Source organism: Zingiber officinale, chromosome 4A, assembly GCF_018446385.1.
Source record: "Zingiber officinale cultivar Zhangliang chromosome 4A, Zo_v1.1, whole genome shotgun sequence".
In the NCBI taxonomy this organism is placed as follows: Eukaryota; Viridiplantae; Streptophyta; class Magnoliopsida; order Zingiberales; family Zingiberaceae; genus Zingiber; species Zingiber officinale.
The window spans coordinates 162038107-162056315 of record NC_055992.1 but is presented as its reverse complement, the minus strand read 5'-3'; the positions used below and the strand labels follow the sequence as shown (position 1 = coordinate 162056315).

The window sequence follows — 18209 nt, the reverse complement described above, 5'->3', positions numbered from 1 at the left end:
GCATCGCAGCACAACGGGAGGATGAAATCAGAGTAGCCAGAATTTCAAATGATCGTGTATAGAAGTTATATTTTAAAGGCGAGCCAAAGCACTCTTTTATTAAACATTAGAGGCGCTTTCCATGGCACTAGAGGCACCTCCAGCTTTAACTCTTATCCCCGAACAACGTGCTTCTTGTCATTGATAAATCCTCAATGTTATCTAGCCAAATGCGCCTTCAAGGCTCTCCGATGCGCCATCAACGCTAAGCTTCAAGGCACCTTCCTTCATGTGGAAGGCACCTTCACGCCCTTCTATGCAAACTCTTCGATTAGGCATCTGAGATGCCTAGGATATTATTCACCCGAGACATTTTGTGCTCCTTTCGTTCTTCAAAATATGTTAGTTCAAGAAAACAAAGTTAGCATAATAAAATAAGTAGTATTAATTAGGTTATGTCTTTCTAAGACCAGGAACTAGTTAAGATCTCAGTTTAGGAATTTAAAATGGACTTAAACTGGACCTACGCCTAAAATCCTTAAAAGAGATTCGTCCTCACTAGATCACTATCATCCGGCGACTTACCTTACTTACCATGCAGAATCACTTGACTCTACTTTGGTCCACTAGGTCTTCCTGTCAATTGTCAGGTTTGCAAACCTAATTGAACTTCGGCCAACTATCAAGTCCCACGGACCCAGTCGGACTTTCCACCCTATATCATATCACTTCTTGACCTATCTGGACTTTTACACCAACTATCAGATTCTCCAGACCTACCTAGATTTCAGCCTGGTGTCAGACCAGTCAAGTCCTGTACACTCAGTAGAGGGTTAGATTACACAACACATCTAACTTTAATTCATTTATCTTATCAAAAATTAGATTTATCATTAATACCAACTGCATCAATAATTTTAACGTCGTTATTATTATTATTATTATTTATATAGATAAATCTTAGATTAAATTACTATATTTTTTATTATCATTATACATTTTTTTCCATTTATTTTCATTGTATTTATATTACCTTTCACCTCATTTCATTGCATAAAGTGCCATGGTAATAAGATTACAATTTGAAACTTTCGAGGCGTGTTTTAACTATTTTGAAACTTTGGAAGAGCACTTTGAAAAATTGGTAAAATAAGAGGACGAGTTTAAATTTCCCTTTAACAAACCTGCAAGAAGGTTCCAACCTAAAAGGCATCGGCATGGCGTCGCTCGCTCTCCGCGGCCTCCCCTCTCCCCTGCCGCCGCTTCCACTTTCCACCAAGAAAAACCCTTCCCCTCATCCTCCTCTCCTCTCTTCTCTCCTTCCTTTGCGTTCGATCCAATCAGATGCCGGCTTCCTCCCGCGCCCCATCAACAGCGCCGCCCTCGTTCGGCCCTCGTCGGCGGGAGAGGCTGCAATCGTCGGAATATGCTTCCCTGCTCTGGCCTGGGCGAACGTTCTCTACGCCAAGGGCGGGAACTACAACGCACAGGTGGTGATCCCCGACGACGAGCCGGATGAGTCGCTGCTGCGGAGGTTCAAGAGGGAGGTGATGAAGGCGGGGGTGCTCCAGGAGTGCAAGAGACGGAGGTGGTTCGAGAACACTGTGGAGAAGAAGAAGCGCAAGGTCCGGGACGCCGCCCGCAAGAATCGGAAATGGTACGTCTCGAACTTTCATTTCTTTAGGTTTTCCAATAGTTCTGCTGATTTCAGATTCAAGAAACTACTTTAATTTTCTGAAGTAGTCAATTTGAGATTGCAAAAAAAAAAAAAAAAAAAAAAAAAAGAGATTCTGCCGTCCTTCCAGTATCGAAAATTGGTCTGTTACTTGAATATATTGCAGCTACATGTGTGAGCATGATCAATTCCGTGGTTTTCCATCATTTGTTCTATCTTTTTGAATCAAAGGGAAAGGAAATTATGTACAGATTGTGGCTATGATCTATCTAATGTCAGTTCTTGCTTTGGCTGAGTAATCTGTCAAATCACCATGGACTATCTCTTTCTATTGAATGCAAAGATTGTAGGACTCACTGCTAACAAGGTATTTCTCATTGCCTGCACTAACTGCTTTAACGCATTGTTTGCTGTGAAAGAAAGGCAATTAATTGTATCAGTATCCCACTTCCATTCCCCCATGAAGACCACTAATTGCTATCCCTAGTATTGCTTGATTCCTTCCCTTGTACTAGTGGTTGAATTAAAACAAATCCCCGAGCTTGACTCGAGCCCTCCCCTGGGCACTCATTTGGTTGGTAACCGTCTGATATTGGTACCATCGGTAATCCCGTTCTCTTTCTTGTCTGAAAGAGCCAATGCCTTCTGCTCCGCCGACCCCTTGGAGCTTGTAAACAATGTCCCATTAGGTCTATTCAGGATTTGTGAATTGGTAGTTTAGTTTCTCTACACTGCCATTGGTGTAGTGTGTTTTTCTGTTTCTATAAGAGGCATATTTCATCTCTGTTTTTCCTTGGCTACTACTTCTGTTAGCTTTTGGCTAATCGACTTATATTTTTAACTATTGATTTGGTACTTGTGTGTATCATACCACTGATACATATTACTAATGGATGATGCTTTCTTACATATTATTGATGGATGATACTTGTGTTTATCAACTTAGGTTTTAAAACAAAGACCCGAGTTTGACTCGAACCCTGCCCTGGGCCCTCGTTTGGTCGGTAACCATCTCTCTATAAGGGGCACAAGAATGACATTTGTATTTCATAACTGTTTTTGGTTAATCAACTTACATTTTTAACTATTGATTTTGTTGTGTGTATCAAGGCACTGATACATATTACTGATGTTATTGTTCAAATTGCTCACTTCAATACAACTATGATACTTCTTTATATACATGATTCATACTAGTTCTTATTATTCTTTCCTAACTATTTTAGGCGTTATATACCTAAAGTTCAAAAGCGAGATAACGAGAATGAACCGTCAGAGAACGAACAAGTTGTGGAGGTGGACAATTGGGAACTTCCTGAAGGAGAAATTCCTTATTGTGATAAGATTCGTAAGTGAAGTTACCTTGTAAGGTGCCTTGTCTCATACACTCCGGTTTTCTATTCGTATCACTGAAAGGAGCTTTGTACTCTACTGCTTATACATTACAATAAGTGAATCAAATGTTCACGAACTGTGATGTACCACTTGGTTAATCTACAAACTTACTCAATCTAACAAAGTTAAGCTTCAATTTGAGGAGGTTTGTGTTAGCGAACAATACTCTGCATTGTACAGAATTGTTATATCTTAACCTTTATAATTTATTAAATAGAAACAGAGTATCTTCTCATTTGTCAACAGTAATACCGACCTTAACCACACCATCAGTCGAGACCTTTACTAGGGTCCATTTACAAGAAATAAAAACTGCTCCGATAAAAAAAGAATACAAAACGATCCATGAACAATTCAGAAAACAGGAAGTGATGAGATAAGATCCACCCTTAAATCCTGCATGTCGAACAATGCTGCAACTTGTTTTTGTTTCTTAAGCACATCTTATTATGCACAGTTCAGCCCTACGCTTTTCTGAATGCCAAATTATCTGTAGAAGCAGCATCCATACCGAGAGCTGCAACCGTGTCAGATCAAGTATGTTGAGCTGCCGCTTCCTTGTTTGTAGTATGCGAAGCAGCAACTTCTTCGAGGCGCTTCCAAGTGGCTTCGCGTTTTGAAACGATTTCCATGTGTTTTGCTTCGTCTTCCTCGAACTTCTTCAAGCACTCTGCGAACAGATCAGGGTCGTGATCGGATAATAGTTTGCGCACGTTGAGGGTGAGACTCTGAACAGCTTGGTTCCAGTGGCTTTTTGAGTTTCTCTCCAGAGCAGGGAAGATGATAGGCAATATAACCTTGATATTATGTTTGATCAAGTTCTCGATGTGCTCATTATTCCAAAGAAACAATGCCCTTTCTGCCACCTAAAGACAGCAAAAGATTAGATCAGAAAAACAGATGGCCGTCGCTGAACTCGCTTCATCTATGTTGAAAGATTCTAAGAACATCGGCATTCAGAAATCAATCTAACAAAAGCATGACTAACTACCTACGAAGCAATCTAATATCTAGATCAGTGAGTTAAACAGAGATAACAAAAAGGAGTTATTACAAATATCATTGAACATCCGATATAACTTCATCGTGCCGGTCAAAATGTTAGCACGATAGACGCTGAAGCTTGAATGACCAGATATACTGGTACATCATCTTTGGAAATGCGGAGGAAAAGAACCAAGGAAGAATTCCCACTTTTCTCTAATAGCATGCATACGAATAAATTCAAGATTGTGAAATCTAGAGGAAAAATAGTATAATCTTATTGAGAATAAATTTAGCCTACTTGCTTCCTGATTTATACTTACAGGTGAATGATGGAAAATTGAAATGCCATACAAATAAGAAAGCAATAAGGCCTTATTTACATCATACACTTGGACGAGAACATAAAAATTAAGTACTCCTTTACACATCTGGATGAGCACAATTGCCAACCTTATGCCGATATCGTAAGCTTATTCCTTTTATTGTAGATGTACTAGCCGCTTAAAGTTTAGGTGGAAGAGATAATGAAGCTTCTTTATGCTAGCTGAACATGAGCTCGGCTCAAGTTTGATAGGATTCTATTCTCTTTTGTTATTTTTATGGACAAGCTTGAATAAGGTTGAACTCTACTTGGCTCGGTTCAACTTATTTACAACCCAGGTGTTATATTTCACGATTGCCCTTGTTATATGCCACACAGCCATGTTTATGATATCATTTGCCTATGAGCCATGGGTAACTTATCTGGAGGACCCTTCTCACTTAAACAGGCTCAGACATGCAAAAGCTGATGATACTAGACAGTGATTTCAAAACTCCATGTTGCATCACAATCTAATGACGGCAGGACTATGGACGTGAAGAAGACAAGAACAACCAAACTAATCAGATACAATACTCAGGCACAGGAATGACTCAATATTCACCAAGTAATTTCAACAATAGATCATTCAACTGAGAGCTGTATTCTTTCGCCTAAAAAATGGCTGATTTAGATGTGCCATGCTCAATCTGTATCTATGAAGTTATAGGAAAATAGATGAACTCACACACCGGAGATGGTCGTGATGACAACCTAGAAAATTTCAAGAAGGAAAAAAAATTGAATCTACCATGTATTGGTATGTCTACTATCAGAAAATTTCTCTTGGAGAAGGTATAGAAATAAAAGTTGTGGCATGAAAATATTTTCTGAAGCACAGAATAACATGATATGATGTGAAATGAGAAATTTAGATCTGAGCTGAGAGGATTGCTACCTGAAAGTGAGAACTATTCAAGCATCGAGCAATCTTTTGGAAGAGTGGAACCATAAATCGCTGGAAATCTGCAGGCTGCGTTGCTTCTAGCACCTCTTCTAACTCACCCAAGAACATAACTTCTTTTGTGCTATTTGTAATTGGCCAATATTTCAATAAACCTCTTATAACAGTATCAGCAAGTTTGCAATCCTTCTCGATAAATTGTGTTATGCAATATGATAACTGCTGATGATACATTGCGACACACCTTGGCTTGTGAAGTGGGATTAGTGAGCGTACCAGGAACAGCTTATGCTCTTCTTTTAATGGCAAGGCAAACCCACTGATGATACTCCCTAAAATCTCCAATAGTTCTGCGATCCCATTGTGCTTCTCGGTCTCGAAGATAAATCGATAAAATATGTTGTTTATAGCTTTTCTGATGAAGGGCCGATGCACCATAAATTTGCCATAAACACGGTGAAGTATCGTCTTTAAATAGTCCCTCTCTCTAGGATCTTCAGAATCGAAGAGGTCAAGGAGCTTAAGAACAAAGGAATGATCTATATACCTTTTTGCTACCTTAGCATCAGTGTCAGGAGATGCAACAAACCGAAGAAAGAACTCATAGACAACCTGCAAATGAGGCCATGCTGGATCCATTGCAGGTTCTTCTTCTTCAGCATCGATTTTTTCTAAAACCATGTGCTCCCGAGGTGGAAGAGCTAGATTTCTGAACAAGTTGGTCGACACCATCCTGGTTGCCTCTTGAATTGCATTCTCCGGTAGCTTTCCACTTCCTGAAGTCACATAATCAACAAGCTCCAACAATGTCTGCCGCTTTATTTCTTTCTCTTTCAAGTTCTTCGTCGGGTCAGTAAAGTCGAACACGACACAACACAACTCCAACTTCCTCATGAACAAACCCTGCCTCTCCAAAGCTGAAACATCCTTGAAACTCGGCAGAGCTTCATAGTTGGCATAATTTCCATCTAATCTAGAATTAACCAGTAGCGAATGTCTGTTTAGATGATTTAGCCCAGAACTTGATCCGGGAGGGACTTGACCGTCAAGACTTGCAAACCTACTGGCTTGCAAATCTCCACTCCTTGAGCTGCTAGATGAGGATGGAGGAATTGGTCCACCAACAGAACTACTGTCCAGTGATTTCGAAGATTTCTTCGGGAGCCGGCTTAGTATCTGCTTAAGCATGCTTGAAGGCAAGATCTTCAATACGGAGAATAACAAGAGTGTGAGGTCTTAAGGATGTGCTTCAGAGGGAAAGGAAAAAACTCATAACCAATGTTTGTGTGAGCTCATTGTTCTTCTTCTTCCTTTCGCCTTATCTGTTAGACATCTAGTGAAGTACTTGATAGATTTCTAGTCGATCTCCATGATCATGAGATTCCAAAACCTAGAGCAAGATGCGGGGGATCCACAATCAGAAGGAGAAATCACACGCGGAAGGATCTACTATTTGGAGCAAATAAAAAAGAAATCAACGAAGAACATACCACCTCTCCGAGCTCGTTTTCTCCTCGGTCAAACAGCACAAATCGACCTCGAAATCCAGCGGCGATTTTTTTCCACGCCCCGCCCCCCAAATTCGCCGGGCCGTCGAAAGCCGACTGGAAACGATCTGGTAGCGGTCCCGATAGGTCAATCCGACGCTACGACGCAGCGGAGGACAAAAGTCAAAGTGCAAGAATGATCAAAATTTGGACCTTTACCAAATCCGAAGACAACAAAAATACGATGATCGCCGAGACGGAGCGAGGGGACGAGGAAGAAAAAAAACATACCTTTTTGCGCTTGCTTGCTCACCCGATCGAGGGATCTTCCGCGCAGATTACTCTCTCGATCGACCTCTATCTCTTTGGCTCAAATTGAGATCGACGAGAAAGGGAGAGAAGAAGACCTGTCTCGCTCTTTACGGTTGCCTTCACTCGTTTCCAACTCCATGCGACTGTTTATTGCATTTCGCTCCTCAGACTTTCAATATTTTAATGTTTCTACAAAAAAAAAAAAAAAACCATATCAATGATTAGGACCGAAATAAAAGGGTCCATTAAATATTTTGATAATTTTAAAATTAATTAAATTAATCCTGATGGACTAAAATAAGCATAGATCAATTGCAAGTGCATATAATTTAATCTTAATCAATCTTAATACATTTTTGATTTTAGTGTTTTTTAGCTGATTACTTAAATTTCTAAGGACAGTTCTTTTAGATTTGAAAGTTTCAAATTTGACTGTGCTTTTAAGTTTGTTTAAGTTTATTTATTAAAAATTTCATTTGAAAAGTCAAAATCTTTATTGTTGACATCTTTATCTTCATAATTTAGTTGAAATAATAATTTAATAAATATAATAATAAAATATATTTTTTAAATTATAAAAAAAAATAGAAGGCCTTTTTTTTCATAATCTTATATATTTAAGATTTAAATAAATTTATTAGTTTTTATATGGCTTTCTCATTAAATCTATCTTTTAAAAATTTCTTTTTCATATATTTATTCACAATTTAGCTTTAATTTATTTACTTTAAGTTGAAAATATCTTTATTTTTAGAAAATTGTTTGACTAAATTTCTTCTTGAAAACCAATTATCTTACAAATAATTTTAAAAAATAAATCAACTAAAAATTAGTATCAGTTATTTAAAATAAGATAATATAGACAAAAAGATCATAAATTTATTAAATATATAGTGGTTATTGGGTTGAGAACTATGGTGGTCTCTATGGATCTTGGGCTCTAAGTAGACCATGGGCCTTCAGTATTATTATTTTCATCATTTGATGTAATATTATTGGCTAGATCTGATAAAATGTGCATTTTATTTTGATTAATAAATTTAAATTTATTTTTAAAATGTTGATTTTTTAAATAGATACATTAATATTCATGTACTTCAATGAATTAATTTAAAATAAAAAATTCTAATTGGAACATTTTTTTAATATATTAATATTTAAGGTTTTTTTTTTTTTGTAAATTTTACTCAATGAATGAAAGTCTTAGCGCAATGTTAAAATTACTCTTATGTAATTTTGGTTTGAATTATGAAATAGTCTTTTGTAATAAAAAAATAAAGCAAGTTGTATTCGATTGACTCAATGTGATTCGACCTTTTTCGAGAATAAAAATAATTAAAAGGGATGAGATAAGAACTCTGACATCTAAAACAACAATTGAAAGAAAAAAAAAGAGAACAGAAAGTCCTAAATTAAATTTCCCATCTCTTGAAGTTACAATTTTAAACTCCGATGGATAGAAGTGGCGATTGAAGAGTAAAGAGAAGCCGAAAGTCCTAAATCAAATTTCTCATCTCTATTTTTCAAATTTATGGAGTTGTAATTTCAAAATCCGATAGATAAAAGTGGTGATTGAAGAACATAGAGACGTCAAAAGCTCTAAATCAAAATTTCTATCTCTATTTCTCCAAATTCTTCTACAGTTGCAATTTCAAAGTTTGATGAATAGAAACAACGATTGAAGAACACAGAGACATTGAAAGTCCTAAATCAAAATTTCCATCTCTATTTTCCAAATTTTTAGAGTTGCAATTCCATCTTGGATTTTTCATAAGCTCAATAAGTTTTTTGTTTAATTCATGTAATTGTTTATATATATATATAATTAATTACTTACCAATATTTTTCATATATAAGTTCATTACAAGTAAGAAAAAATTGGATTCATACTTCAAAAAATAATGTTCAGAAGATAGCTCTTCTAATATTATTTGTAATAATATTTGTGATGAATTCCGGGATTCACACAATTGTAGCAATTTTATAGAAATTATAAAATACACCGCTTCTTATAATGATGATGTGAGATTCGGTGTTTCGGAAAATGTACCGCAAAATACTTCTTAAACTTCCTTCAAATTCAAAAAGATATTTTATCACTCTATATGAGTAGAATTCAAAAGTTCATCACTAAAAAAATTGGTAATATTAAGTTTTCTCTTATCATTGTGGTAACTTCTCCAACGCCCCTGCCAACCCATTCCAGGGTCAATACGGAGGAGGTAAATCACAGACGGCTACTAGTCTTTGGAATAGTAACTAGTAAAGTTTTCTCTTATCATGGATGAATATCAAGATGAGTCAAAAAGGGAATAAATGACTATTGTTTTTAAAAAAAATTTAATAAAGAGAACTTTATTAGAGAGATTCACATTGTCCATGTGAAAGATACAAAATTATCTACTTTAAAAAGAGAAATTTGTGATATAAAATCTCGTAATAAATTTTTCATACAAAATATTCAAGACAAAGTTATAATGATGCTAGTACTGTGCGAGGAGAAAGAAATGGTTTGTGATGTGGGGAGTGATTAGTAGGATGCCACGTGGATAGGAAGTTAGTGAATCTACTAAGGTGATTCCAAAAGGTCAGATCGATGCCTGGCTACTCGGACTTCCTGGCTCCCTAGCTTCTCGAGCCCCTTGGCTTCTTAACTTCTCAGACCTCTCCGGTCATTAGTCTCTCAAGCCTCTCGACTCCTTAACTTCTCGGGCCTCCCGACGCCCTAACTTCTCAAACCTCTCAGGTCTTTAGTCTATCGGGTCTCCTGGCTCATTAGCAATATGGGATAAAGGACCATCTTAGGAAAAAAAATAACCATAGCACAAATTTTGGTTAGTTTAATAAAAAGATAGTGTCGTTAATAAATTTTATATTATTTTAAAAATTAAATATTGACAGCATAAAGATCGGAACAGAAGAAAAAAAGTATATTAATCTTGATTATTTTCTACATTGCTGTAAAAGAGGCTTCTCCGCCTGAAGGAGATAGTAGTGCGATCATTTTTCTTGGATTAACAACCTCCCCGGTTGCAACCAAGTAAACATCTAGTGCCTCGTCTTTTTCTGCTTTGATTTATTGCTTTTCTATTTTATATGCAAGTGTTAGTTTGAAAAGTCAAGAAGGGTTGTGTTTTATTTTTACAGGGTTATTCAACCCCCCCTTCTAGCCGGCCGCAACGGTCCTACAATATCGACAAGAAAACCAATTATTTTGCTTCTGTGAGTTTTGTTTTAGAAAATTGTTAGTTTGCTTATGTTATTTTGCTTTAGAAATTGCATGATTTGTGTTGCTCTATAAATTGTATGATTTGTTCAATCAAGTTTAGAGTTTAATGTTTCTGTCAAGTTATTTATCTATTGTTAAATATAATAACTCCTATGGATAGAAGTGGCGATTGAAGAATAAAGAGAAGTCGAAAGCCCTAAATCAAATTTCTCATCTCTATTTCTTAAATTCATGGAGTTGCAATTTCAAAATCCCATAGATAAAACAGTGATTGAAGAACACAGAGACGTCAAAAGCTCTAAATCAAAATTTCTATCTCTATTTTTCAAAATTCTAGAATTACAATTTCAAAATATATATATATATATATATATCTTCTAATATTATTCTTAACAATATTTGTGATGAATTCCGGGACTCACACAATTGTGACAATTTTATAGGAATTATAAAACACATAGCTTTTTATAATGATTTATAATGATAATGTGAGATCTGTTGTTTCGGAAAATGCATCGCAAAATGCTTCTTATACTTCTTTCAAATTCTAAAAGATATTTTATCACTCTATATGAGTAGAGTTCAAAAGTTTATCAAGAAAAAAATTGGTAATATTAAGTTTTCTCTTATCATGAATGAATATCAAGATGAGTCAAAAAGGGAATAAATGACTATTGTTTTAAGATTTTTTTTTAATAAAGAGAACTTTATTAGAGAAAGATTCTTCCACATTGTCCATGTGGAAGATATATAATTATCTACTTTAAAAAGAGAATTTTGTTATATAAAATCTCGTAATAATTTTCTCATACAAATTAAATATTCAAGACAAGGTTATAATGGTGCTAATACTATGCAAGGAGAATGAAATGGTTTGTGATATGGGGAGTGATTAGTAGGATGCCACGTGGATAGGAAGTTAGTGAATCTACTAAGATGGTTCCAAAATGTCAGATTGATGCCTGACTACTTAGGCTTCCTGGCTCCCAAGCTTCTCGGGCCTCCTAGCTCCTTAACTTCTCAGACCTCTCGGGTCATTAGTCTCTCAAACCTCCCGGCTCCTTAGCTTCTTGGGTCTCCCGACTCCCTAACTTCTTAGACCTCTCGGGTCCTTAGCCTATCGAGTCTCCCGACTCATTAGCAATATGGGATAAAGGACCATTTTAGGAAAACAATAATCATAGCATAAATTTTGGTTAGTTTAATAAAAAGATAGCGTCATTAATAAATCTTATATTATTTAAAAAATTAAATATTAACAGCATAAAGATCTGAACAGAAGGAAAAAAAATCTATCAATCTTGATTATTTTAAGAAAAAGATAACAACGTAAATAAATTTTACATTATTTAATGAATTGAATAATGACAATATAAAGATCAGAACATAAGGAAAATATTACTTCTCTCTATAAAAGATTGTCTTTACAACCTCCAAGGTATGCATACATATACACATCATTGTCTATATCGAAGCCTTAATATTCATCTTCTTCATTCTCTCTAACTTGAGCATCGGAGTGGTGGCGTCGGGGAACCCTCTGACTATCATTCTAACCCTTTTCTTGTTGCTTGTCTCCGTCTGTGCTTCCAATCACGTATCATCCTCGTTGTCATTTGGCGATTGACGATTAAATTGGCAACAAAGTCAATTCACCGATGACTCATCTGTCGACGCTCCCAGACAAGATCAATTTTTTTAAATGAATGGCCATATGCATATTCATGCTTATTCCTTTACACATCGTCTATAATTGACATTGATAGTTGTTAGATTATATAATTTTATTAGAATTTTTTTGTTTATAGCCTTTAGGATAATTTAGTCTTTTACCTTTTCAATTTAGGGTTTAGATTTTTCTTGTGATTAACTATATAAGACTTTGTACTCTTCATTTCTTAATCATTTTTTGGATTCATCAAATCAAGACGGCTACTTTTTCTTTGGCATCAATTCCTACAACATATCAGAGTTTTCATCTTTATATTTTTTTGATAATTTAATTGAAGAACTATTAATACGATCCACAGTTTTAGTGCATCTAACAATTTTGATTGGGTTTCTTTTGTTTTCACATCGACTTGGTTTTGTTAGTTGTTCGGTTATTCGTGAGCACAATTCGTTCTATCATCAACAGTGGTCAAACAAAAGATTCGCTATAATCGATCAGTATCCGGCTAGATGGAAAAATTATTCGTATTGGGGATATGTTATGAAAAAAATTTTGCGTGAAAAATCTATGTGGGGATATGTTTCATGTGTGTGAGTTTAACCTATGGACATTAATGCTGATGATTATGCAAAATCGTTGGATGTTTGGGAGACCAATAATGTGAAGATTATTACATAGATCAATAATTCAGTTTCACACTCCATTAGTCTTAGATGACTATGTATGAGACAACTAAAGAGATTTGGGATCATCTGGCAAGATTAAACACGGAATCTAACTTTGCTAAATAATATCAATTGGAAGCAGATATCCACGCACTTCGGCAGCAAGATATGAGCATCCAAGATTTTTATTCTGTTGTGTTAAGATTATGGGACCAGTTAGCACTTACCGAATCCTCAGAATTACGAACATTCTCAACTTATGTCACTCATAGAGAAGAACAACGTCTAGTCCAATTCTTGATGGTGTTGGGACACTTTGGAGCTAGAGAGGGGGGAAGGGTGAATAGTTTGTCTCACTCGCTAGTTCGCTTCGTCGATGTTGATTTTGCAGCGGATAAACTCAAAGCAAGCTCCTCAATGCTAACAAAGTAGAATTTACTTGGTATCCACCTCAAGATGAGGTGACTAATCCAAAGATTTATGCAGAACACACTCCTCACTATGAAAACAACTCCTTGGAACAACCGGATGTGGAGACCTCTATAACTCAAGAACAAGAAAATACAACTCAAAACAAGGAAACAAAACATAAATACAAATTGAAAATCCCTTGACACTTTGAACCTTGAATCCTTGAGCTTTTCTTGCTTTGAATGCCTCTTGAAGATGGAAAATTCAGCAACACTTTTCCTCCCAAGACTTCCAAGAACTGGCGGAGAAAATGGAGAAGATAGATTCGGCATTTGAACTCATCTTCACCTTTATATCTGCGTTTTTAGAGCTTCCAATCAATTGAGTTTACTCCCAATCGATTATCACGTCAGATCCCAGTCGTCCAAACCTCGTAACCTGCACAACGATCATATTCCAATCGATTGACAAATCGATTGGGGAGGCTTGAATCAATCGATCGATTCAGAGTACCTCTGTGATCTTACTGTGCTTCGTAGAAATCTTCTCCTAATTGATTGACAAATCGATTAGGAAACTTACTGGTCGTCGCAAAGAAACACTCTCAATCGATCACCTGATCGATTGGCAGCTTCAATCGATCACCCAATCGATTTAAAACCTCACTGTTCGCTCCCAAACTCTCTCAATCATTAGGGAAGATCTTGATCGAATACCTAATCAATCAAGACATTTTGCCCCATTTCTTCGTCAACCAATCGATTGGCTGATCAATTGATCCCCCTCAATCGATTTGGCCAACCGGTTGGCAAGTAGCAAAAAGTGTAGAGCTCTAAACGAGCTTCGTTTTACATCTAAGATCACCTCATTCCAATATTCGAGTCAAAAGTTATGGTCTTCAGAAGTTTGATATGTCTAAACAAGTATTCGGTCAATATTTGACCCACCTGGACTTTCTCTTTGCCAACTTCTCATTGGACTTCCGATCACCAAGTGCGGATTTTCTTGACCCACTTAGATTTTCCTCATGCCTGGTTTTACTCACCAGAACTTTTCACCAGGCTTTACTCACTAGGATTTTTCCAACTGCCTTACCTAACTCACTAAGAATTTTGAACTGCCTAGCTTCACTTACCAGGACTTTCCATCTGCCTGACTTCACTCACCTGGTCTTTCACTTAGCTTCACTCACTAGGATTTTTCATTTGTCTAGTTTCACTCACTAGGTTTTTCACCTTGCTTCACTCACCAGGACTTTCAACACCAAGTGTCCGGTCAACATTAACCCACTTGGATTTTCCCTCTTCTGCCAACCTTTTTGTTGGACTTATCCTTGCCTAACCTTCAGTTAAGACTTTTCTAGTGAAGTATTCGGTCAATCTTGACTTACTTGACTCTTCTTCTTGTCAACATGGTCAAACATTGATCAGTGGAGAATTGTTCCAACAATTTCTCAAAGTGAACGATTGCACTCATAATCTCTATATATTGTCAAACATCAAAACTCAGATCAAGACTCAACCTTGAGCCAACTCAAACTTAGTTAACTTGGTCAACCTTGACCTAGAGGATATTACACCAACAGATAACTCTTTGTAATGACTTTGAAAGATTGTGTGGAGCAATTTTGCATCATAGTCCTCTTCCTTCTGTTGATTTAGTAGTACAAGAATTGCTAGCTGAGAAGATTCGTCTTAAGTCTCAGATTGATAAGAGGACTATTGCACCATCTATGTTATCTATTTTTGTAGTACCATAGCAGTCTATGTTGCATAATCAAAGTAGGTCGACTTCGAAGGCTTCTAATGATGAGTATACTTATTGCAAAGAAAAAAGGACATTGAAAGTCTTAGTGTCAATTATTGTTGAACAAAGGTAAACTATCACAACAATAAAAATGACCATCACAATAACAATATCAGCAACAACGACCTCAACAACCACCATTGCTACATCATAATGCTTCATAAAAATCTGGTAATCAACCACAACAGTTACCAAATGGACTATCTCAGTCTAGTAATGCAATGGTTGCCCCTCTTTAGATCTACATATGCTTAAGTAGTTTCAACAATTTCTTGCTTCACAGTCCTCTGCTATGTCTGTTTCTTCTCATATAGGTTTGTCATCCTCTAGTATATCAGGTATATCTTTCTCTTTATGGATCTTAGATTTTGTAGTCTCTCATCATATGTTACCTAACTTGTTCTCTTTTATCTCATTATTTTATAATTCATCTTTATCAGTTATGACGGCTAATGGTACTCCGATGTCATATTAAGTGTTGGTTATGTTGTTACAACTTGTTTGTCTCTTCCTGATATTTATTATATTCCTAGTTTTACACTTAATCTTATAATTTTCTTGATATTAAGTGTTGGTCATGTTTCAGCATCTCGTTTATAATTTTTAGCTTTGTCTGGAGTATTAGAAACTTTAAGAAGTCGTGATATTTCATATTATAGTGGTTGTAAATTGATAAAAAAAAATTATTATCTTTCAATAAAAGTCTATTTTTTTCTCCTAATTCTTTTAATTTTTTTATTTTGATATGTGGGAACCTTCTCCTCTGTATCGTTCCAATTTTATCGGATGTCTCCGAAGAGACATGTGGGAACCTTCTGATCCTGTCCGAGTCGCTGAATCGACGGACGCTGGGCACGTGGCGCTCTCCTCTATCTCCGACCAACTGCACCGACCTCCGGCAAACCTGCACAGAAGTCGGGCCGGGGAGGGGTCCCCGGCGACGACCCTCCGACGCTCAAGTCAGGCAAGCAGACAGCAGATATGAGGCTCCAACATGCGAGAGAGCGTACCTCCGGCGAAGGGTGAAGACCCTTATATAGGGCTGTGAAGAGGCATGTGCACTCATACCGAGGTGCACACGTGTTCTGTGTCATACCTTAGTATGGGCTTGTCAGATGAGCTTGCCTGACCCCTTACTGCTACAGTCCGAGCACGTCTCTGATGGGACAGTGAGCCCATGCCCTAAGATCCTGCGTATCACCTGCTGTCAGAGGATGTTTCTGTCCTTGTCTCCATGCCGAGCGTCCGACCGGTCGGCGGTTTCCTCACGTCCGACCGGTCGGATGTGCTGATCCGCTCGGGAGCTTCCTGGTCGCGTGCTCGGGACTGTTCGCAATGTTGATACTTTATTCTTTCGGCCGAGCGGGCCATCCGCTCGGCACTACTATACTGTTCATCATGAGCGTCGGAACCCCGACTCCCCGCCGGGTTGTATCGCTTCCGCTCGGAAGCTTCAGCCGATCGTCACCATCATAATCAGCTCGGCCAAGCTTCTGGTTGGCCTTTTACTTTTCGACCTCCACGTGGCATTGACTATGCTAAATGGGGTCCCCCATTCTTACTGCCGGATCACTTGCCTCCCCTTCAAGTCTAGTTGAAGGAGGCGATTAAGTCCGACTGACTGGACTGTGTGTCCGAGCGGGTGCTCGTCGCCTTTTGTTTTACAAGTAATCCACAGGCCGCTCGGCGTGTGCGCCGAATTCAGCCGTTCGGCGCTCGCTCAGATGTGACTCATGCGGCCTGCCGTCGTCGCCGCCTATCCGAATCCCCTCGGGAACGGCGGCAATCCATTCCATTAAGGCTGCGCGTGCGTGGTATGGTGCACATTGAATGCGCCGAATCGTTCAGCGCCACACGTCGACCATTGCGTGGCGGCGTTACTTATGATGGGACGCCATCGTTTGAAATGGACGGCCCGACGGCGTCCTTGTTTCTCGTGACCAGGATCGGACGGCGGAGGCCGACCGGCCTCGGCCGTATAAAGCCTCAGTCCCCCTCTTCTGCCGCACGCTTGCTCGTGCTTTGTCCTTCTGCCTCTTCTGCTGCTGCGGCCTCCGGCGATCCAGTTCCTGTTTTTTGGCGGCTACCATCTCACCGGTGATCTTTTCCGCCCGTCTCCTTCTCAGTGAGCCTTCTTTTTTCGTTTACTAGGTCTTCCCTACTCATTTTGCCTCTCTTTCGTTCCCATCCCTTCGATTTCTTGCCGTCCTTTTGTCTTTTCAAGATGGCGAGTTCTTCCGAACCCGCTACCAACATTCACGGTCCATGGTATACGACCTTGGAGAGTCGGTTTGATGAGGAGGACGCTCGGCGTCTTGTTCGGACGTACGGGATCCCGGACGACCATAAAATCGAGATACCTCCCCCGACCGGTCGTCCTCATGAACCGCCGCCCGACACTATTTGCTTCTTCTGGGACCAGTTCCTGGGCAGCCTTAGGTTTCCCCCTCATCCCTTTATTTTATTAGTTTGCAACTACTTCCGTATTCCGCTCGGCCAGCTTGTGCCGAACTCCTTTAGGCTGCTGAGCGGGGTGATCCTCCTCTTCAAACTGAACAATATTCCTCTGGACCCAGCCATCTTTCACTTCTTCTTCTATCCCAAACAGTCCGAGTTGGGTACTTTTATTTTTCAGACTAGAGTAGGTTTTGTTTTGTTCCAAGACATGTCGAGTTCCAACAAGCATTGGAAGGAGCACTTTTTCTATATGCGCTTTCCCGAGCGGCCTGACTTCCGAACCCAATGGCAGACTGCCGTGCCGACTCAGCCGGAGCTCGGAAGATATAGAAGCAGCCCGGCGTTCCTCCATGCAGCCAGCCGCTTATCCGGTCAGCGGTACAAGATTGACAAGTTGCTCCTTGAAGGCGTATTGTATATCTTCGGTCTTTCTCCCGTCCGAGCTAGCCTTCCCTGCAGGATGTGTAAGCACCTTTTTCACTCCTTTTACCTTTTTATCTAACTGATTTAATTTTTTCTCCTGCAGCCGAAGTTATGTGGCGCGCGAAGGCTACTGAGAGCCTAAAACTGAGGGCTGTGGAAATTGAAGCGGCCACAAAAAAAGAGCTTGCCGCGCGGGGCCTTATCCCAGCGCGCCCGACAGCCGAAGGAGAAGGGGGAACGCAATCCGCTCCTGAGCTGGAGGTCACTCAGTCTGCCTCAGCGGAGGTAGAAGTAGACCCTGTCTCTTCGGCTCCGGCCGAGCTAAGTGTCCATCAGGCCGATGCCGCCACCCTAGATACTCGGCGGAAACGCCCAAGGGACTTTACCGCACGGCCCACTCAGAAGGGCAAGGCTACCGCGTCCGTGGAGGTCCTCTCCCCGGACAG

General features: G+C 38.8%; 2 protein-coding genes across 3 annotated transcripts; one reads left to right on the top strand and one right to left on the bottom strand.

Moving 5' to 3' along the window:
• Positions 1 to 1146: 1146 nt before the first annotated feature.
• Positions 1147 to 3190, top strand: LOC121972089 (30S ribosomal protein S21, chloroplastic-like). The gene is made up of 2 exons (XM_042523702.1): positions 1147 to 1636; positions 2881 to 3190. Exons 1-2 carry the CDS (start codon positions 1197 to 1199, stop codon positions 3008 to 3010), a joined length of 570 nt encoding a protein of 189 aa, XP_042379636.1. The 5' UTR covers positions 1147 to 1196; the 3' UTR covers positions 3011 to 3190.
• Positions 3191 to 3234: 44 nt separating this feature from the next.
• On the bottom strand, positions 3235 to 7237 carry LOC121972088 (serine/threonine protein phosphatase 2A 57 kDa regulatory subunit B' theta isoform-like). 2 transcript variants are annotated; one of them, XM_042523700.1, is made up of 4 exons: positions 7080 to 7237; positions 6792 to 6947; positions 5296 to 6691; positions 3235 to 3915 (listed from the first exon to the last, which is right to left on the bottom strand). In XM_042523700.1, the coding sequence occupies exons 3-4, from the start codon at positions 6487 to 6489 to the stop codon at positions 3583 to 3585; spliced, it is 1527 nt and encodes a 508-aa protein (XP_042379634.1). In that variant the 5' UTR covers positions 6490 to 6691; positions 6792 to 6947; positions 7080 to 7237; the 3' UTR covers positions 3235 to 3582. The 2 variants fall into 2 exon arrangements, with proteins under 2 accessions (XP_042379634.1, XP_042379635.1); XM_042523701.1 differs by having other exon boundaries at positions 6795 to 6947.
• Between the last annotated feature and the right edge of the window lie 10972 nt (positions 7238 to 18209).

What these genes read in the sequence shown, in the direction of transcription:
- LOC121972089 (XM_042523702.1), top strand. Translation starts at nt 1,197, where the DNA reads ATGGCGTCGCTCGCTCTCCGCGGCCTCCCCTCTCCCCTGCCGCCGCTT. An exon ending in GCCCGCAAGAATCGGAAATG is followed by an intron (nt 1,637 to 2,880) that starts GTACGTCTCGAA and finishes TAACTATTTTAG; the next exon opens with GCGTTATATACCTAAAGTTC.
- LOC121972088 (XM_042523700.1), bottom strand. Translation starts at nt 6,489, where the DNA reads ATGCTTAAGCAGATACTAAGCCGGCTCCCGAAGAAATCTTCGAAATCA. An exon ending in TGAATAGTTCTCACTTTCAG is followed by an intron (nt 3,916 to 5,295) that starts GTAGCAATCCTC and finishes TGCTGTCTTTAG; the next exon opens with GTGGCAGAAAGGGCATTGTT.